Source organism: Rhinolophus sinicus, linkage group LG14, assembly GCF_036562045.2.
Source record: "Rhinolophus sinicus isolate RSC01 linkage group LG14, ASM3656204v1, whole genome shotgun sequence".
In the NCBI taxonomy this organism is placed as follows: Eukaryota; Metazoa; Chordata; class Mammalia; order Chiroptera; family Rhinolophidae; genus Rhinolophus; species Rhinolophus sinicus.
Genome location: NC_133763.1, coordinates 12,214,440 through 12,236,881, shown reverse-complemented (window position 1 = coordinate 12,236,881; position 22,442 = coordinate 12,214,440). Strand labels below are relative to the sequence as shown.

At 36.2% G+C, this 22,442-nt stretch overlaps 1 protein-coding gene across 1 annotated transcript in view; it reads left to right on the top strand.

Annotated features, from left to right (window-relative positions):
• The window catches only part of PREX2 (phosphatidylinositol-3,4,5-trisphosphate dependent Rac exchange factor 2), a 232,990-nt gene that overhangs the window by 90,164 nt on the left and 120,384 nt on the right, over positions 1–22,442 (top strand). Inside the window, exons 9-15 of the mRNA XM_019726246.2 lie at positions 1,500–1,649; positions 4,088–4,232; positions 8,474–8,574; positions 13,040–13,143; positions 13,853–13,902; positions 16,978–17,053; positions 21,326–21,398. Of these exons, the coding sequence (XP_019581805.2) occupies positions 1,500–1,649; positions 4,088–4,232; positions 8,474–8,574; positions 13,040–13,143; positions 13,853–13,902; positions 16,978–17,053; positions 21,326–21,398 (699 nt within the window). The remainder of the gene's footprint in view (positions 1–1,499; positions 1,650–4,087; positions 4,233–8,473; positions 8,575–13,039; positions 13,144–13,852; positions 13,903–16,977; positions 17,054–21,325; positions 21,399–22,442) is intronic.

Here is a 22,442-nt window from a genome sequence, read left to right as displayed (position 1 = left end):
TCCTCTTAAAAATAACGTGTAATTTCTTTTTGTGGGACAGAATCCTCTGCCAGTTTGAATCTCTGTATTATCAGAAATTATTATAGAGTATTAATGGGATTATGGCATATACATATAAAATACAGATTCATATACTGGCGGTGCCAAAAAAAATGTATACACATGACTTGTAGTCATCTTTTGTTATCAGTATATATTGAATATTACAATTTTAATAGTTTTTTCCTTTCTTAAAATGTGTATAAATTTTTTTGCCACCCTCTGTATAATTCTATCCCAGTTCAAATGTAACCTAGAACTTTTAAATACCCTACAAGTCAACAGCATTGTTTGGTACTGCATTTTTAGAATAGTTAAGTCTGATCACAGATAATGTATGATGATGTATGTTGAACTAAAAAGTCTGTGGGAATCAGATTACAGGAGAATGCGTGGCAACCATGTCCACCTCTACTCAGAACTTCATAAAATAGATCATTTGAGGAAACAAAAACAAATAAGCAATAAACAGGCACAGTGCCATGCATTCATTTCTCTAAACCACTTTTAACGCTTTGTGGCTCACCTTCTCTCTACCCATCATTAGTGTGTAGTGACTCTTAGGGGAGACAAATAAAGTGTCAGTTTAATTGGTGCGGATTCAGACCTTTGTTGTATGTTTTTCCATCTTGGAATCTTTGCTTTGCAGACTGCCACGCCAGTAAAGGCTGGTTGCAAGTAACGTCACCGTTCTCTACCTGCTGTTAGGTAGAAAGCTGATGTAGAGGGTTTGCTGTTAACATTTTCAAACACAGCATGACCGTTTAGGCAAAATTATAGCAAGACCTAGAAAAAGACAATAAATGTAAATTCACACTCAAAGAATTTTTCTTTTGGTAAGTTTCTATTCTTGCCAATTATATGTAATGATGTGGTTTTAAAGCGTGTGTGTACTTTTCACCTATGTGCAGTGATAATGGATGGATGTTTGTATATTTCCATTTGTTGCAGATTAGGTAAATGAGCTCTTACTATGTTCTGTTCATTTGGTCCGATTCTTATTATGTGGTTCACTCAGTAATTGAAAATTGTTCCCTGGGGGTATAGTCTTTGTCTCTGAAACCTAGAATAATATTTCAAAGGAATATTAGGAAGGCAAAATGAATCTGACACTGTGAATACTTGATTATTGAAATGAAAATTATTTAAAAGTTCTTTTATTGCTGTAGGAACGTTAACAATATTTTTGGACATAGAGGAAAGGAATGTTAATTAATTTGGTTGTTTGATTTCCCATTAACGTTATGACTTAGAAATGTTGCATTATTTAGCACTGACTGCATTCAAAATATAAACATTTCACTAATTTTTAAAAATTTTTAGGTTCTTCAATACACATATGTAAGGCAAAGAAATTTTGAAGAGTTCATTGGTTTTGGAACTTTTATAAATGGAATGATTGCATTGATATGCTGTTATAGGTAACGTTTGTTCATTCACGTTTGCCCATTAATTTGCAGCTGACTTCCACAGCAGTGGACACATCGTTGTGAATGGATGGAAGATACATAACACAGCCAAAAACAAATGGTTTGTGTGTATGGCAAAAACACCAGAAGAGAAACATGAATGGTTTGAAGCTATTTTGAAAGAAAGAGAACGGCGAAAAGGTGGGTGTATGCGTTGGGCACAATTATACTTTGTGAAGATGCTAACTTAGCGGGAAAGCAGATAAGGGGCAAAAGTTATGAGAGAATGAAAAGGTACATGATGTTCAGTTGGATTTTCTTTGTGATGTCAGCCCCATGCTAAAATACTTTTTGAAGGCTTCCAATATTGCTACTTACAAAAATAAAAAAGAATAACCTCCCAAAGTTAGCAAAACAAATACATATTGTGACTGGCAGTATCTTTTAAATAGTGTCTTAGTCTGTTCAGGCTGCTGTAACTACCATAGACTCGTGGCTTATAAACAATAGACACTTATGGCTCACAGTTCTGGAGGCTGGGAGGCCTGGTTCTATATCTGGTGAAGGCTGTTTCCTGGTTCATTGATGGCCATCTTCTCACTGTGTCCTCACATAACAGAAGGGGCAAGAGAGTGCTCGAGGATCTATTTTATTATAAGGGCTCTAATCCCATTCATGAGGGCTCCACTCTTATGACCTAGTCATTTCCCAAAGGCCCCCCATCCTAATATCTTCACCTTGGGTGTTACGATTCAGCATATGAATTTCGGGGGCACACACATGTTCAGTCTACAGCAAATAGTTTCACTTGCTTTAACATTTATTCAATTTTCTTTGCGTGTTATTCTTGCCATTTCTAAAGCATCATCGCAGAATTTTCCTTTAAGAGACAAGCTTTAACAACATGCAGTGTTGTAAGGCCTCCAGCACTTGTTCTCTCTATATTTAATAGCACAGTGAAAATTCCTAGACCAAATATGTTAGTGTCCTAATGGCAGAGTAAGGCACTTTGGATGTATATGAACTTTTAAGAATTGGTATAATACCATTAAACATAATGTAATATAACCGAATAAAGAGTTTGTTCACAGGAGGTGGCCTAGCTCAAATTTGCTTCATGATTTTAGCAAAGTTTGTGGGAGGTATTTGGTCTGGCAGTATTCAGATGTGTGAAGTTTCTGTGCAAGTAAGTGTGTTTCTGTAATTCAGCTAGGAAATAGAAATACTTATATAACTACTAGTTTCTTTACCAAATAATTGATAAGAGACACAACAGTGTCTCCCCAGAGATCTAGGAATAAAACATCTCATTGGTGATGATATTTTATAACAAAGAGCCCTTTCTTCCATCTTCAGATATTGTCCCTTGAAGAATGCACACATTTTCTACTTTGACTAAAATATCCATAGTACACATTTGTGTTCGAGTTTCCAAAGCATTTTCCAATGATTACTTCTTTGATTGATGTTGGATGAAGAACCAGATAGGGATTTTTAGGACAAAGACTATGAATGCATAGCTGACGCTTATGTTTTGTTGAATTTAGCAGTCAATTCAAATATAACAAATTATTTAGAAGGTAAATTGAATTTTTCATCAAACTGAACTTTATTTTTAAAGAATGGCTGTACATAGTAAAATAAGACCGGGTCTTATATTATCGTAAAATAAGACTGGGTCTTATATTAATTTTTGCTCCAAAAGGCGCAGTAGAGAAATAAATAAATAAATAAATAAATAAATGAATGAATGAATGAATGAATGAAAGAAAGAAAGAAAGAAAGAAAGAAAGAAAGAAAGAAAGAAAGAAAAAGAAAAGGTGCAATAGAGCTGATGTCTGGCTAGGTCTTATTTTAGGGGAAACACGGTATTGTCTGCAAAGGCTTGAACTTGCCTGGACTTTTGCAGTTCCCTCCTAAGGGTCTCCTTCTTTTTAAACCCTCCCCCTTACAGTTTGTCCTCTGAGCTTAGCTTCCAAAGCAACACAACTTTCTTTCCTATACTAGGCTGCGTTCCCCTCCCTCTGAATAAAACACTTAGACATTTTTCCAGGATTGAAGTCCATTAAAACTGCAGTTGGGCAAGAACCCTGCCTAACCCACCAGCGTATCTCCTGTCCTCCCACCTAAAACCCAGGGCTCCGTGTTTCTGTGGGGCTTCACCTCAGTTAGTTCTCGTGAATACTTTCTCTTTCTCTGGATAGCCTGTTCATACCTGTGCATTCAAACAGGGCCCATCTCTGAAGCTTTTCCAAACATTTCTCAGGTGCAATGAATGTGCCTCCACCATGTCACAGTTTTTCCTCTAAGGCTGTCTCCTCTGGGGCCACCCTGTCCGGTTGTGCTGACTTTGTCCTGCGAAAGGGTCCCTAGGGCCTGGGATACAGCTGTTCTACCTCCAGGGACCAAAGCATACACCTTTGAGACACAGTTTGTACAAAAGTGCCATGTGGCCTTGGACAGCCTTGCCTTGACTGTCTCCCCGGTACCCCATGAGCTTCTGAAAACCAGGGCTCTATTATCAGAGCTATGTACTCGTAGCCCCCAGCACATGGTAGAAACGCAATAAATGTTTAACGAGGGCGTGAATGAATGAAGAGACGTTTTCAGTGACCTGTCCTTTGTTTCATTTTTGATAGGTTTAAAATTAGGAATGGAACAAGACACCTGGGTAATGATCTCTGAACAGGGTGAGAAACTTTATAAAATGATGTGCAAACAAGGAAATCTGATCAAAGACCGAAAAAGAAAACTAACTACGTTCCCTAAATGCTTTCTTGGAAGGTAGGGTTGGTAATCTGGGTGCATATATTTCTTTCATATTTTCACTGTCTACTTGTTAACTCTCCTTTAATTATTTGTTTTTCTTTAAGAAAAATTCTCCTAGCATTTTTGAATATGTATTTACTATCAACATTTCCTGGACCATAGTGGGGTGAGGGAATGGACAGAGAGCCAGGAATCATGAACAAAAACCTCAAGGCATCCATCCATTCACGTATGACTTCAGCGGTTTCTGATGTACTATGTTCCAAGGGCAAAGCAGAGGCTGGAGTCAGGCAGAGGCTGGCAGGCAGGCAGGTTGGGCTGTAGGGGACAGAGTCTGGTGAGGATGTGACTATACCACCTGAAAGTCAGAGACTAGGGAACTGAAGACACAGTCTAAGCTACCAGTTAATTCAGGATTTTGATGGCTGGGCTCAGGATGAAGGGCTCGAGATAAAGAGTCTGAAATAGTGGGTTGTGGAGGGGCCCAGAGCAACAGGCAGGGGTGTCGCCTGGGTGGTTAGCATAGAGGGACTGTGTCTTTGGTTTCTGCAGATGGCTGGGTGTAACATGCCAGGCCAAAGGGAAGGGTGACTACCTCAGTTATGTTGGTCAGGCTGAGGGCTAGCTTCTCCCTACACATTATTTCTCATCCTCAAATACATTCTTATATTTTGTAAAGATTCAGAAATGAGGGGTCTAGAGTTTAACATGGTCAAGTTCATACAGCTGGTAAGTGCCAATGCCGACTCCATTATAAAAGCAGCCTGGAGTAGGAGTTCAGAGTCCAGACTTCACAATCACACTATCTCCGTTTAGTTCTGTTCCTGCCACTGGCTCGTTGAGAGATTTCAGAAAGTTGAATTCCTCTTTCCTCTCTAAAAATAAAGATAATTGTAGTGCTTACCTGTACTATAGACCGGAGTGTCTTCTTAATTAGCTGTGCAGACACAGAAAATCACCATGGGCCACACCAGCTCCCAGCCCCGTTAGAAGAATATAGGCCAGGAAACCCTGTGCCTGCAGGGGCAGCGAGGGGTCTCTTTTTCAGTGGGCGTGGTCCTCACCGCGGGCCACACAGCAGCTGCCAGGGAGCTAGTGATGCTAGTGTCTCATCCCCAGGTGATGTCTCTTTTTGAAAGGTGAAGAGCCGATGTGAGTCCCCATTGGCTTAGAAGCCCCACGTTGCAAAGAAGATGCTATATCTTTTTTAAATTTATTTATTTTTATTGGGGAATATTGGGGGACAGTGTTTCTCCAGGGCCCATCAGCTCCAAGTCGTTGTCCTTCAATCTAGTTGTGGAGGGTGCAGCTCAGCTCCAAGTCCAGTTTCTGTTTTCAATCTTTGGTTGCCAGGGGTGCAGCCCACCAATTGAACCGGCAACCTTGTGGTTGAGAGCTCGCGCTCTAACCAGCTGAGCCATGTGGCAGCGGGCAGCTCATTGTCTTCAATCTAGTTGTGGATGGTGCAGCTCACTGGTCCATGTGGGAATCGAACCGGCAACCCTGTTGTTCAGAGCTCGCGCTCTAATCAACTGAGCCATCTGGCCGCCCAGAAGACACTGTATCTTGTAACACCCTCATGCATAACTTCCAAGGTCCCTACGGGGATATGTCTGCTTACAAGAGAGTCACTTCCAAGTTATGGCTTCTCACCTTGTACTATGAGTATGCGATTTAGCTATCGAGGTCATTTTTACCATAAGCAATGCTGCCTACTGATACAGCTGACACCCTGCCTTCATCAGGTTTCTAGTGAAACAGAGCCAGAAAGTTAAACCCACGGTCAAATTTGTCCTTATTGAAGGAGAAGGGGTTTTGTTCACCCTTTGCCCAACCGTCTCGTATGGCTGTAGTGCTAGTTAGTTGCAATATGCAAATTTCCCCAGAGTACCGAATACATGGGAGAGATGAGTAAATGTCAGCTGTGTGAATTGTGGCTTCTTCCATCCCAGCACCCTTCCTCTTCCTTACAGCCCACATTGGACGTGGTTTCTGATGGGATCATAGACCTGGTACAGTGTTCCTGGGACCTTCTTGTTACTTGAGTAGGTCCCATAATAAAGCCACTCATTAACTTTCTTTCTTACCCCTTCTCGTTTCCCCACTATACTCCTAATTTATAGCAGCACTTAAAAGGTGTTCTTTCCTTCATCTGAATTTGACACCTCCAGGAATCTGGTGACTTCAGAAGGTAGAATTACTCCGCTTTAGCTACATACCAACCATTTCAACCCGCTGGTCAACCGCTGACATTTAATCAGTATTTGCAACGTACCAGGCACAGTGCTGGGTTCCTGATTTTTATCAGCTCACTTGAGGTTGATATTCTTCTTATCATTTCTATGTTATGGAACATGATAACTGCAGTTTAGAGAGCTGAAGCCACTAACCCAATATCACACGGCTATTAGAAGCTGAAACAGGATTTGAATCCAGATTATGTTATTACAAAGTACTTGGTCTTAACAGCCATACTGTATTTCACCTTACTTTAATTTTTTTCTCCTGAGTGGTTCTTATTTCATAGAAGAATAAAAAGCACTTGAACGACTTCTGCCTTAAAATGTACTTTTTTAGACCAGACATCCATATTTAGAGTTCTATGTTCCTTGGCTAGTTGACTTTAGCTGTATGTGTTGCTTTTGGTTTTGAAATAAATGGAAAAGGAATTTCCTAACACTTTCCCTAGCTTTGCTTTTCTGGCCTTTGTGCAAAAATAAAAAGCATTCTAAAATATATTCATTCATTTTTGTAAAAAGTCAAATGTTAGATTTTTATAACATATACTTGATAAAATTTTTATTGTTAAATGTCTCTGTATTTAGTGTTTTCTTAATGCTACCACATGGCCTTAAAAAAAAATTTACTGCTGAGCTGAGGCTCTCCTATGTGTTACAAAACATCATCCTTCTTATCTATGATGACTGCAGCTCCTTGCCCCCTCCCGAAATGATGAAAGATGTGAGCTGTAATCCTCGGTTGGCCTTTCACAGCCACAGCAGATGTGTGTGGTGGACAGTTTTGATGGATGGTTTTGTGCTGGAGTATTCCTTATGGATGACAGTTTAGCTACAACAGTGAATTTACCAAGTAATTTTAAAATTTGAAAAAGATGTAGTGAAACTTTTCTGTCTCTTGCTGTGTATTCATTTCCTATTGCTGCAAAATGAATTGTCCCTTACCTAGTGGCCTGAAACAACACCCATTTATCAGTTCGCAATTCTGTAGGTCAGAAGTTCAGGTGAGCAATACTGGGTTCCTGGCTTAGGGTGTCCCAAGGCCAAAATCAAGGTGTGGGCGGGGCTGGACTCTTATCTTGAGACTCTGAGGAAAAATCCACTTCCAAGCAAATTCAGGTTGTTGGCAGAATTTAGTCTTTTGTGGTGGTAAGAATGAGGTCCTTTTTCCGTGCTTACTGTTGACCACGGCCTCTCTCAGCGACAAGAAGTCTGCATTCCTTGCTGCATGGCCCCTCTATCTTCAAAGACAGCAGTGGCACGCTGACTCTGTCTGATGCTTTTAATTTTTCTCACTTCCTTTTGTGCCACCAGCCTGAAAAAGTCTGTGTTTCGAAAGGCTCCACCGATTGGGTCAGGCCAACTGGGATAGGTTCCATATTTTAAGGTCAGCAGAGTTCAGATTTTGATTACATATGCAAAATCCACTCACGGCACTGCCTAGATTAGTATTTGATGGAAAAAACCAAGAGTGCGATTCTTGATAGGGGGTTGGAGGGCATCTTTAGAATTCTGTCTACCCTACCTGGGCATGCAGTTTTGTTTTGTTCGTCCTCTGGGAGTTTCAGACCCACTGGTTCTCTGTGCCTGGAAAACTACATTCCAGGGTTTAGCTCTTAAATTAAGTCATTATTATGCTATTTAGTTCTGTCTTTTAGCTATCTTTAGGATCTATTGTATTTTCTTTAGTCCCAAATTTACCTTTATATGGATAGTAACCTTATAATTAAAGCTACTTTAAAATTTTCCCATTGTGTTTATTAGAGGTCTCAATGAGTTAGGTATTTATTAAGTATAGTTTAGGTAAGTCTGAATGTATGAACATGGGTTTTCTAGAATAGAGTCCAATTTAAATAACTGGGCTTTACATATGCGAAATAAATATATGCTGAAAGGCATGGCAAATATTCCTTTATAGTTTGAGACTTCTTTCATAGTTCCTTGATAAATGCATGGTACAGATAGACTTTCTGGGGAGAAAATTAACTATTTAACTTTTTCATTGGATTTCTGTTTCAGTGAATTTGTATCCTGGCTGTTGGAAATTGGAGAGATTCACAGGCCTGAAGAAGGTGTTCATCTGGGACAAGCATTATTAGAAAATGGGATCATCCACCACGGTAATTATTTCATTACTTATTTGAATATCCACAAATCGCATGCATTTTAATTACATTGATTGGTTTAGTGTATAATAATTTTTCACATTATAGGATCCTTATGTTTTTTTTCACCAACGATTTTGAGTGCCTACTATATGTAAACCTGTGTTTCAGGGACGGTGGGTTTATGGTGTTATATTTGCTATGTTTAAAATGAACAACTGCAACACTTAGAGATACAGTAAGTGTTGTGGGAGAGTGGAGAAAGGGGTGGTGAGTTGAAAGTAGAGTATTTGGGAACGTTTCATGAGGGAAGTGGGATTAATACTGGGCATTGTAGAATGGCAGGGAGGGGACAATTTCATGTTGTCCTCTTTAGGAACTAGCACCGTCTCATATGGCGAGATGATATACTTCATGATGGATATACTGGGACGCGTGGGGTGAGAAAGGTAGGCAAACACCTGATCCTAGAAGATCTGAACTCTCTGGCTCTAGAATGTGGGCTTATTCTGAAGGAAATGAGGAGCTGCAGATGGACACTTTTAAGCAGAGGAGTGACCAGAAGTTGGTTTTCTTTATTTCCCCCCCTTTCTTCCATCTGCCCCCCACCACTCTGGTTCAAGCCATTGTTTCTCAGTCTAGTTGTGTAGGACACAGCTCCCTGGCCCAGGCTGGTATTATGAGCCTTGAGCTCCCCCAGGCTGAGGCAGTCGGTCACCAGTTGTAGGTTGGCAGCTCACGGCAGCACATGGTAGCCCACAGCTGCTCAGCTCTGGGGAGAGCTGTTGTTCACAGTCTTAGCTGTAGAGGGCGCAGCTCACTGGCCCATGTGGAAATGGAACCTGCGACTTTGGTGTTAGTAGCACGACGCTTCAATCACCTGAACCACTGGGCTCGCTCAGAACTTTGTTTTTGAGCTAACAGATGCAGTGATGTAGAGCCTGGCACGGAGAGGTTAGAGGACGAGAACGTCCTCAGGGCTGTGTCCATGGCATGATGAGAGTGGCCCATTCGAGAGATTCTGGTGAAGCTGAAACAGCATATTTGAAAACTGAACATGGGTGATGAAAAGTGAAGAGTGAGTTCAGATTATTCTGGGCTTTCTGTCTGGGTGACAGAAAGAGTTAATTCAGAAGGAGCAGGTTGGAGAGAAGATAAAGGATTTGCTGTGGATTGGACATGAGACCCCCTTGGGGAAGTGCCCAGGAAAATGTTGGAAATGTGTGTGTAAAGCTCAGGGTAGAGAGAGTGAGAGACAGATTTGGGAATCATTTCAATCAAGAGAGTTATCAGATTTTTCAGAACAGCAATAAGAAACAATAAAAAAGCAAGAAAGCATTGATAACAAGATTAAGAATAAAAGCTTGAAGGATGCCTCATGCAAAGTGTAGGACAGGATAAAAAGACAAGAAATTATGGATAAATATGGGTTTTTGGTTAGGGTATTTTGATGTTCATTTCCTGTCTAAATTAGAGTGGGGTGAAAACAAACTAAAGCCTTCCAGTTTTTCCCCCCCAACACAGTGCTGCCAATAGAATATATCACCATCTATCCAGATAGAAATCATCTGCTATTCCTTTCTCTCCCTCTAAAAAAATAAAATATATATATATATATATATATATATATGTGTGTGTGTGTGTGTGTATATATATATGTGTGTGTATAGATATATATATATATATATATGCCAACAATTTTGAAAGGGATATCACAACGGGAGAATTTCAGTCCTACTCAACTTTTCTCCAACAATACAATTTTGAAAAGAAAGTAGTAGATAAATTCTGGATTATAATTTGATTATTTAACTTATGAGAATTTAAATCTTTTTGAACAATGATATTTATAAACTGATTAACTCCTTTTCTGAGAAATAAAGCACTAAGTACTCTCTATTCATATTGTTCGGTCCTTCACAGTTTGATCTTAGTGGCGTGTGCTATCTATTGCTGTTTACAGGATTTGGTCAGATTTGCATAAAGAATTTTTATCACTAGAAATAATATTTTTTTAAGTGTCCAAAATTAACATTCCCCCAAACTGAGGGTAGGAGAACTCTTATATAATTGTACATTAATAATTTTATTAGAATGAAGAAATATGAGCCAAACATGCTAGTTTCATTAGTATGTGGTTCCAGCTGCATGTTAGTGAAAATAGAATTCCTAAAATAAAGTTGAATGGACCATCTGTTTTAAGGAAAGCAAGCCAAAAAAATAAAGAAAGAAATAAAGTTGTCTGTTGTTGCTATTATTTACATTGTTAATACCGCAGAGAACTTCATGAGAGGCAAAGCCTTGCTATCCCAGGAAATCTTGGGTTGAAGCATCATATGCTTTCTCTGTGATATACTGAAAATACTTTTCTTGTCTGGCACTACCATTTACATTATAAGTGCTTATGTGAGAATTCAGAGACCTCATTTGTTATATCCAGTGGTGTGCTGAATTTGCCTTCTTATAAGCTCAAGAGAGCTGGTAATTAAATTTTAAAAAAAATTTGCAAGCTAGTTAAGCACAGCTATTATTAAAATTTAAGTTATGTAAATATATAAGTACATAAATTATAAACAAAGGTAGTGTATTCTTAAAACTCATCACTTGCTAATTATTTTACTACATTTTATTGCTAGCTATGCTCTTGGTGTTATTTATACCTATTATTTCGGTATGATAAAAATACTAAATAATCATGTGTCACCACACATCTGAGTCCGTGTTTGTTGACTTTGTTTTAGTAGCTTGATATTGACCAATGTGGGAGCATTCATACCACAGAAATTTGGCAAATGCTACAAATCAGAGCTTCTTCTCCCCTACCACGTACATAGCCAGCCATTAAATATTCACCAGTACATCCCTGGTAAAATCACACAGTTGTTTAAAAGATGCCATTAAGCAAACTTTCTCCCAAGATGAACTGAACTCTCATCAGTTACTATGTTCAAGAAGTTGAATGAGTCGATTTGAATGTCGAACTGTTCACTGTTTTGCCAAGGCAATAGCTAGGAGTTGCAGATTAATCCAAGATTAATTATTGAAGTCCTGGGAGTTTGCTTCTCAGTTAAGTAGTCCCTTTTGAATAGGTTATACCACCACTTATTTTATTGTGGCAGAGATATTTGGGCCCATCATTTCCTTGAATTTTGAAATATCAAGGCGATAATTTATTCCAGTGAATTTTAAGGAGTAAAATTGGAATAGGTAGATTGCATAGGAGAAATGAGTGGTCTTGAAAGATGCTGTGGGAATCTCAAAATATATTTATTTTATTTTATTTTTTTCCTCATATGCTTTTTTTTTTCTTTTCCTTTTTGGCTTAATCTGTAAAAAAGGCTGCCAAAAGGCTGTGTTGTCTATCTTTTCGTTTTGTTTTTTTTCTTTCTTTTTTTTTTTTGCAACAATCCTCTCTGATTTTATGGCTATAAGCCATGCACATGCACGTGGTTTGGATAGGTTGGGGTAAAATAGCTGAAACTTCGTGTGTGTGTTTTATAAGTTTTTTTGGCTTTGTTATGGATTCGCCAAATGTAGTACATGAGATTGTATCCTGACAGCTTTTTCTCTCCCTTTTTTAGCAAAAAATAAAGGTCAAAATCTTCTACCTAATCATGAAAATAGAGCCGATTCCAGCAAATTATCTCTTCTGCAAATGTGGCATTCCCTGTAAAGAAAACTTATAGATGTAAATTCTTTGAGCTTTATAAAAAAGACTTCCCCTTTCTAGAACAGTTATTATTATTATTTTTTATTAGACTGTCTATAAAGTGACTTTTGGAAAAAAAGAAAAATTGAGAGGAAGTTGAATAGGAGTCTTTATGGATATGAAAATCTTACCCTAAAGATACAAGTGAAGAATGACCACTCATTTCCACTGAGAAAAAATAATTAAGTGACAAGCAAGGAAAGCATTTCTTAGTGTAAGAAAACTATTAAATTTTGGAATCAGTTACATATTGAAATTATGTAATATTCTCCAGAGTTCTAAACACACGATGAATGGTCAAGATTGGTCTATGTGTGGTCTTGGCCTGACTGCAGTGGGATAAAACAAATAAATGTTAAAATTCACTACTACGGCTGAGACTCAAATCGTAACTCACTAACTGAATATCTGCTCTTTGAAGGGCGCTTTTTGTTTGACTTTCTGTCATTGCAAAGAAATAGAAAACGTAAACTTGTATATTTATATAAATATAAATACACTACACGCACAAATGCATATAATATGCTAGCTAAATGTTGCTAACCTCAATTTAGTGATGTCTTTATATGGAAATTGTAAATGTATTAGGTAACAAAATCTTATTATGAATCTTACTGTCCAAATACTGGATGAATTAGCTTTCCTGTGTTAGGAAAACAAAAGCTTTTGGTAAAACTAAAAGTTTCAGTATTTGGGAACATGCATATATTTGTTTTTATCTGCCACCTTTTAGATTCTCAGCATTTTAATATATTGTTCTTATGTTCTTAGTTACTGATAAACATCAATTCAAACCAGAACAGATGTTATATAGATTTCGCTATGATGATGGAACATTTTATCCAAGAAATGAGATGCAGGATGTGATTTCAAAGGTAACAGCTTCTCCTACAACCTTTTATCAGTAGCAGAATTCATGTTGTCATACTTTAGCAAGATAAATGCTGTTGAGAGACTTAAAATAATCTTCTGGTAGGAAGTTCTTAAATGGCATATATAAACAAACCTCTCAATTTTTTCTTACTAGTCTAAGAATTCTAATGTTAGATCATTTTTTTTTTTCATTCTCTTATCTAATTCTAAATGGAAGTAATGCAATTGTATCACTCAGAAGGTTATATCCTTTGGAAACTATTTCAAACGTAGCAACAAGTGGTCATGACACATGAATAAATTAAAAATTACAAATAAATAAAATTAATGTACTACATTTTTTATTTGTACACTTGACAAGATTTATATTAACATAATGAATCAGTATTATGATGTATTACTGCATAGATTTATTTTCTGTTTACATTATATCTTGATATTTTATATTTTAAGAAAAATAAATTTAAAAACCTTTTTTATATGTATATGTCACATGTTTATAACAAATTTATCACACAGTTTAATCCTGTTTTTCATGATTTAAGTCACATTATTTTTATGTTGTAACGTAATATTTGAATAACTTTTAAATTGGTTGAGATTGCTTAATTATTCCAGAATGTCGACAGTGAATACATTCATTTGAAAATTTCATTGGTATGTCCTTTGAGTGATCTTATTTGCTTTTGACATATCTTTATTTCACAATAGGGCGTAAGATTATATTGCCGTCTTCATAGTCTATTTACTCCAGTGATAAGGTGAGTCTGGTTTCTAAGTTATGGGCAATTTAAGTGTACATATGAGAGTATACAATAGAATATTACACAACCATAAAAAAGAATGGAATCTTGCCATCTGCAACAACATGGATGGACCTAGATGGTATTGTGCTGAGTGGAGTAAGTCAGACAGAGAATGACAAATGCCATATGATTTCACTTATATGTGGAATCTAAAGAACAAAATAAATGAACAAAACAGAAACAAACTTGCAGATATAGAGAACATTTTACCGGTTGCCAGATGGAAAGGGAGTTGGGAGGATGGGTGAAAATGGGGAAGAGATTAAGAAGCACAAATTGGTAGTTACAAAATAGTCTTGGAGATGTAAAATATAGCATAAGGTATAAAGTCAATAATATTGTAATAACTATGTATGGTGTCAGGTGGATACTAGACTTATTGAGGTGATCACTTCATAAGTTATATAAATGTCTAATCACTACGTTGTACACATGAAACTAACATAATATTGTATGTCAAGTATAATTGAAAAATTTTAAAAATTTAAAAAAAGAAATATTTATGTTAGGTAAATATTATCCAGCTGGAGCTCGTTGGTTTATTTTGCTTTTTGTCCCAAAGCGCAAATTTTAAAGATTAAGTAATAATTTATCTTAAAATATTCCTAAATTTTCTGATGCTCTAATTATACATTTTCGTACTTTTTTTCTGATTTCTAAAATTATTTACCATTTATTTACAATAAATTATAGATGATAATGAAATGATATACATTCAGTTATATTTAATAACTAATAGTTGACTAGGAGAGGATTTGGAGATATTGTTTACAATAAATATTTACTATTATGATTACTTGTATGTTAACTTTTAAATTGTGTAATCAAATCTTGAATGTGTATTTTATTTCACAGTATTTCTTTCTCATGATCTTTTATCCAAAGGAAAGATTTTGTACTTGAAAATTAAGAATCACTTTGGAGTTAATAAGTATAATTTAATAATTTTATCTCTACCATGTTTTTCCTTCTGAAGAGATACGCCTTTTATTTTTAAGAGGACTCAAGATGAATTATCAGTTTATCTCTTTAGAAAGACAGAGGAAAACTTTGATTTTTGTGTTATGATTGCATCTAGAGGAGGTCATCTGAGAGTATTATTGTACTTTGTAATATTCACTGATATACAATGACTGAGAAACTATCATGTAATGTTAAACTAATTTCAAATGGCCAGGTATCATTCGGAGTTTATTGACTAAATTGTATTTTTCAGAACAAAGAAATGGATGTACTATTTCCAAAATGAATGAAGAGGCTTTTCACTCATGGCTATAGAATCCAAATGTTTGATGTACAGTGTTTGTATTTTTCATTCTGGTTTCCACTTCCAAGGAAATGCAGAGCTTAGAAAAAAAGAAAATATTTCAGAAGTTGCTGTTTATTTGAACGCCCACTAACGTTTCATAGAGAGTACACGGCAGGTCCTGAAGGAAAAAACAGGGTCTTTACCCACTACTCCTGAACGTATCTTGTCCACTTTCACAAGCAGGCTTCACAAAGTAAAAAGAGGTGAAAAAGAAGTGGTCATTTATTGATTCTCTTGAATAGACACCCTGCAAATATTTTGGATAACTTAATACGAAACGATGTTTGTTTAACCCAATAATAAGTGGGTACTTAACTTATTTTTTCCTGCTAAACTAATAGAAAACAATAATGGTTAATTATTTTTTTCACATCACCTGTGTACATAGAGTTTCTATGTGAGAAAATGTTCTGAAAATATATTTTAGCCATATGGGATTTCTTATCAAGAAAGTTACAGTCTGTAAGAGCTGATAAGAAGGAATTGTTCTTTGGCTAGCAATGACAATTGTTTATGAGTTGTCAAGGGAAAATTTATGGGAAAAAACCCATAAAACAGATGGAATGCATGATAGTCATGCTTTTAATATGTGTAAACTCAGTTTATGAAAAGAAAAGTTACTTGGATGAAGAACCTACAGACCCACATGTGGTGTACAATAGATTTCCCTTTTTGCTTCTTAATAATACTTATGGGAACAAAGACAAAATGGGTGATGAAGTATCAGAAATATGGAGATAGATTTAAAAAGATTAAAAAAATCTGCTGTCGATTACTGGCTAAACTAGTACATTTATTATTGAAATCTCAGAAATTTAAATCATATTTTAGGGAGCATTTTATGAAAGTGGATAAAATGATACAAAAATTGTCAATTACTGACAGAGGCTAGAGAACTGTGAATATAACTAGTAATTATTCGTCACTGCAAGTTGTTTACAATTTGGATTTTTTGACTTTGTGAAAAGACTGTCATTTTCTCATTCCCTTTTGATCCAGGCCTTCAAACTAAATGAATTACAGATTTTCGCCCTTGGGGCCCCATTCTGATCATGAGCATTTTATTGGCATCCTACTAAACGGTGAATGATTTCTCAGATCTGGGAAGTCTACTGAAAGAGAGTCTGATGTGGGATCAGTTGATGACCTTGGTTGCCTGGTGATGTGGTGTCACTGAGACAAAATGAATGACAAGTTTTCTCAGTGTATTTGCTTCAGGACAGGCCTACAGTCTTCCACTATAGTCGAGCCAAACGAATAATCCTGCAAATCCAGCCTTCCCCAAGAATTCATGAGTGCGAATAAAAAGGATTGCTTTATTCTCCACATTTTGAGGAGATTTTTTTTTTTTTTTGTAGAATCATCTTGATTTAAAGGGGAAAAAAATCTATATTATTATTCTTTGTTAATGAGATACTGTATTTCTAACTATATGTTATTGCCAGATATATAGCAGTAATGATTTATTTGGATATAAGAACAAGTGAAAGAAGAAGTGTCTATTTGGGTATCACTGTGGGTCTCTTCTCCTGATAAGAGCTGATGGAGTTTGCAGATGTTGTACAGACCTTGTAAACTTCTCTTATTTACACATGATGTGGACAATCGATTCAGATTACACTGAGTAAACATTCCAGTTGAGCACTGATACTAAATGAAACGTTTCTCTGGGCTCACTTGTCTCCTTCCTGATTGCTTTTGGTATCTTTTTTTCTTTACAGAGATAAAGATTACCATTTAAGGACCTACAAATCTGTCGTCATGGCCAACAAACTGATAGACTGGTTGATTGCACAGGTAAATAGACAAATAGAAGTTGCTGACTTATATTCACTCTTGCTTTATCTTTGAGTTAGGTACTTTTTTTTTTTTTTAATCCCCATCTGCAGATGAGGCACAGTGAAATAACCTGACCAATTCATGCAGCTATTATGAAGCAGAGTTAGGATTTTAACCTACCTTCAGAGTCTTCAAGCTTAATTTTTATGCCATATTGTTTTTCGAGGAGAAGTTGTTCCTATTTTAAAATTGTCAGCTGAGATACTTATATCCAAAAAATGAAGTGTAGTTTGAATATCACTGAAAAGTGGCAATGGGCATATACTGAATTATTTGCATGCTTCATTCACTAATTTGTTTTAAAGTATGTATTTACTAGTATGTTTTAAAGTATGTTTTAAAGTCCTAGCGACTTACCCTAATCTTCCTGTGCCTTTGTCTCTATTCGATAATAATTGTGCTTTGATAATATGAGCTTTAATAACCATCTGCATACATTTTAAATAGGAAGGTACAAAATTTGTTGTTGTTGTTGTTGTTGTTCTGCTTGTCAGAATGTGGGAGCTGACAGCTGGTATTTGCCAGTCAGGACATCTAGCCCCTCATAAGTGATATTCAAATATAAATTTATTTAAATGTTTTATCGCACTAGGTCAAATGATAAATGATCAAATGTTTCCCTTGATTTAAAAAAAAGCTAACAAAAGTGATATCTACTTTGACAGAACTTACTATTTTGGGGAAGGGGATATTGTTTGGTTGAAATATTGTCATTATGCTTGGATATCTGAGTCAGTTTCATAAACAGTTTTACTTTTTTGTTACTAAAGAAAGTGGCCTACTTCCTGTTAGAAGTGGATTAATACTTAATCATAATCATTTGATACTTAACCATAAAAAATGTTTTTTTGTTTCCAATAGTAATGTTTAATTTACATTTGATTTATCTACACACATACATTTTGAGATTTTTATTATTTAATATTAATTCCTTGGTTATCCAAGATCACCTATATTTGTATTTTAAAAGCACTTAAATGCATTCTATTTAGAAGTTAAGATTTTAGATTAAATCAACAGTTACCATTAGATAAAACCCTAATTTGTATGCCCAGTGGGTTTATTAGTGTCAGAACCTGTTATAACACGATGGTCAATATGTGTCATTGGAATTGGTTCTGTACTTGGTATCATAGTTGTAATTTCACATAGAAACTACAGTGTTATAGAATTCACATGAACTTATACTATATGTTGGCTATGTGAGAAAACTGAAGAAAAATATTTTGAAGTAAAAGCTGGTGCTGAATAAGTACTTAAAGTTCTGACTCTGGAAGTCAGTTATCAACTTTTTTTTTTTCCTTTTGGCAGTTTTACTTTCCAAGTGTGGTCATTAGAAGAATAGAATAAGTTGCTCAAAAACTGGACCAGGTTGCAATTGGTTTTTATCTTCAGGTTTGTTTTTTAGTGGCCTGTTCTGGCAATGTCTGTAGAAATTGTACATAGTAGAAATTTCAGTGGACTAGGACTTGGGGAAGCAGAGGTCTGATGACAGCTCTGCCAATAAGTAGTTACGCAAACTTGAACAAGGCACTTAATCTCACTAGATTTTATTTTCACAACTGTTTACTTCCTATTATAGCTGTACATGTCATTTCTTCTTTATCACTTAAGCTTTATGATTCTGATATGGTAAGACTTATCCAAATATAAGTATCAGGCATAATTAACTCTTACTGCTTAGCTTCAGATTAGGAAAACAAGGGCTGGCTTTGAGGACAAAAACATAGGAATGAAATGATAAGAGAATGATAAATTCTTAATCTAAAAAGGAGGGATCTCTTTCCACCAAGAGTCTCAAGTGATAATAAAGCCTAACAGCCAGTATTGACCAGGGCACTGAGTTGATTTGGACAGCTTTAGAGGACAGAATAAAGAACTGCCTCCAATAGGATAGTCTTTGTATTGTTTGGAGTATATTCTAGATCTGACGGTTTTCCTGTTATTCTGTAATATATTGTATGTTGTCATCATGAAAAGCGTGATGACTGTTGTTTTCCTCTGAATACATTTTTCATTCGCTGTTGTGCTGCGTCTAGTCCAATTGGGTATAAATAACTTATTCCATGAAGTCGACTCCGTATGTAGCGAGTGCACTAATGTACGTCTACAACATTTAAATCACGTCAGTTGTGATTTGTTTATGGGTCAATCATATTTTATAATTAATGCCTTCCTTCTTCACAACCAAAGCCGTTTCTGTTGTGCTCTCTTTTGATTCTCAACGGTTCTATGTGACAAAAGAAGGATGTTTAAAAGGCGTACAGGTACCAGCACACTTTAGACCGTATTTTTTATACCATCTGTTCAATAAAATAATAGCCTGGCCAGCATGTCAATTGAATAATCAATGAAATGCCAGTGACTATTAAACAAACCCTTATTGAAAGTTTAACATTTAAGCAATTGCTTTGAAGAGTCAAATAAAACAAACCACCAAAACAGGAAGCAGGCATGGTTTTTGACTTCAAAGGACTGTTAGTTGATGGGGCTAATTTTTACATATCCTTTAAGAATTCATTCCAGCATCATCTCTAGGAAGCTTGGCTGGGTCTTCTAGCAGGGCTCAGAGTCTGTGGTCTCAGTTTCCTGGGGAGATCTGTCTTAGCAAATACCGTATTATATCGAAACTGGCCTAACACACCTGTTTCTTAGAGGGCAGGGAACTGTGTAACCTTTGTTCTAGCTCCTAGTATAATGCGTGATCGGGAATATTGACTAAATTGAATAATGGTACTTACTATGCACCACATTTTAAGTGAACTCGTCCTTCACTAGATTTGAATTCCTTGAGTACAGGGAAGTAGTTTTGTGTTCGAATGTTTTACTATATTATCTCTAGCACTTTGGCATACGATGTGGCAAAAAATATATAAATACATTTTGAATGAATGCATGAAAGTTACGTAACAGCTAGATTGTTGAAAAGGGCACAGATGCATTGTCCAAAGATACCTATTATAAGTGCTTTCATAGTTAGCAGGAAGATTGTCACAGCATGAGGTAGAACTTGTGTTGGTCCTTGATAGACAGATAGATAGAATGGAAATGGGTAGAGGGTAAGAAGGGCATCGCGGTATGAATGATGACGTGAGTGAAAGCGAGGGTGAAAGTAAGCGCAGAGTTCAGGCAACAACAGGGGCCAACTTGACTAGAGCAAAAGGTGTGGCGATTCGGAAAGTGGAGCAGAGAGGTAGGATGAAGCCAGCATACGGGAGACCTTGAGAGCCCAACAGAAATTTTGATGTTATGATGATTTAAAAAAAAAAATTGTTTAAAGTTTTGGAACATGAAATTTCTGTATAAGAAAGTTTAATTCTATCACAGCATAAGGTGGAGAAAGTATTAAAAAATTATAATTTAGAAGTGAGACGAAGAAACACTAGATTAGGGTGTTGACGTGAAAGGGGATAGGAGCCTGAGAGAAGAGGATAGATTTGGTAGAGTACCTAAGTGCTGAAAGATAGGACTAGGACAAAACTGAGATAATATGTGAGAAAGAACTTCTTAAACTGTAACACATGTAACTGTCATGTATATCATACATACATATATATATATACACATATGCATATATATGAATCCATATTCATACTGCTAAGATAAGTGCTTTCTAGGTTAAAATCATAACAAGAGGTTTCATTGGGCTTTCTTTCTAAGTTCAGTTCTATGATCTAATTATTTTTTCGGCAAAAGAGTGAAAGAGAAGCTTGCATTTGCTGGCTCAGCCAAACAATTTACTCTTACGGTCTTACTAGTCGCCCTAGATTAGTAGGTTTCTTTAGGGCTCTTTAAAGATCAAGGCCGTTTGGTGGAAGGGAAGTGATAGCAAAAATCGTGCATAATGATGTTTATTTGTCTTTATTTAGTGTGTTTTCATATATGGAATATTTCCTTTATCCATAATTGGAATATAAGATTGAAGAAACAAGAGAAAGGGGTCGTTTATTGTAGCAATACATTTTAGTTCCTTATATATTTTCATGTTTAGTCAAGTATGGTTTTTCTCAAGAAATATTAAATCTTTGTTTTTCATTTAATGTCAAAAGAAGATGTTTGCAACATCAAGTGACTGTTTTACAACAATTAGATGTATCGTAGGCTTATGAAAACAGTGTATGCTGTGCTATGTGAATGGCTCTGTCAGTTTAGTGCTGGGACTGTCACGTGTAGTCAGGATGCACGCCTTCGGTTGCCTATTAACCAGTATAGTGCTCTAATGGTTAACAGGGGGACTGCCGCACCAGAGAAGAGGCCATGATATTTGGCGTCGGACTCTGTGACAATGGATTTATGCACCATGGTAGGAATTTTCATTCTGGAAGCTTACACATCTATTTCACTGTTTTGTTTTTGTTAGGACACTGGGTGTATCTCAGTGTTCTAGTGAGGTCACGTAGAGACGAACCAGCAGGACTGTCTGGGTCGTGCCATTTCTAAACACTGGGTCACCACATCTGCGTTCAGTTTCACTGCTTGTGCCATCCTATGTCTAATTGTTATTTATCAGTTGCCATGACTGCTCTTCTTTTTTTCTTGACTGTAACTGATTCCAGAAGAGCAAGGGATTAAGCTTAGAAGTTTTTTTTTGTTTTTGTTTTTAGAAAAAAGCTCATATACTTCTTTGAAACTATTTCAGATCAGACTCGTGTTTTTGTTTTTTTTTGAATGCTAGCATATATTAAAATGATTAAATGAGAGTATACATGGTTAAATATTTACTATGCTTTTTCTAAAAATATTTTCAAAATTACCTCAGGGAACAAAATTATAAATCTGGAAAAAATCTGTTTCTTTCTGGCTACTAATTAAAGATTGATTTTTTTTTTCTTGTTTGATGACTTTATTCCTTTTAAATTTATAAAAATAATGAGACTTAGTTTCCCCTCTCTATTCATACCATCTTAGAGGTTCTATAAACTCAGTCTGTTTTTATTGTTAATATGTACATGCTCATAGACGTGTATTTGTATCTATTTGTCAATTCATCAAGACTTGTATCTATTTGTCAATTACTTTCAGAAGGTTGTTACCTTTTTATGAAGAAGGAAGTACAACAACAGTTACAGCAATTTTGAGAGAATCCTTGTTATCATTTATTCCTTTGGGAACTCCATTACATTTCACTAAAATACTGTATCAATTGTGACAGGGAAATATTGGTCCTTGAACAGGAAACTATTGACTGGAAGAAATGATATCATTATAGGGAATTAAAGCTGTAATACCAAGCTGAAAACAAGCAGTAATAAGAGATAATTTGATCTCAGCATTTATTTTGAAATACTGAGTTGTCCCGGCAAAAGTCTCTGTCAGTAAATCACAACCAATTTGACTCATGCCGGAC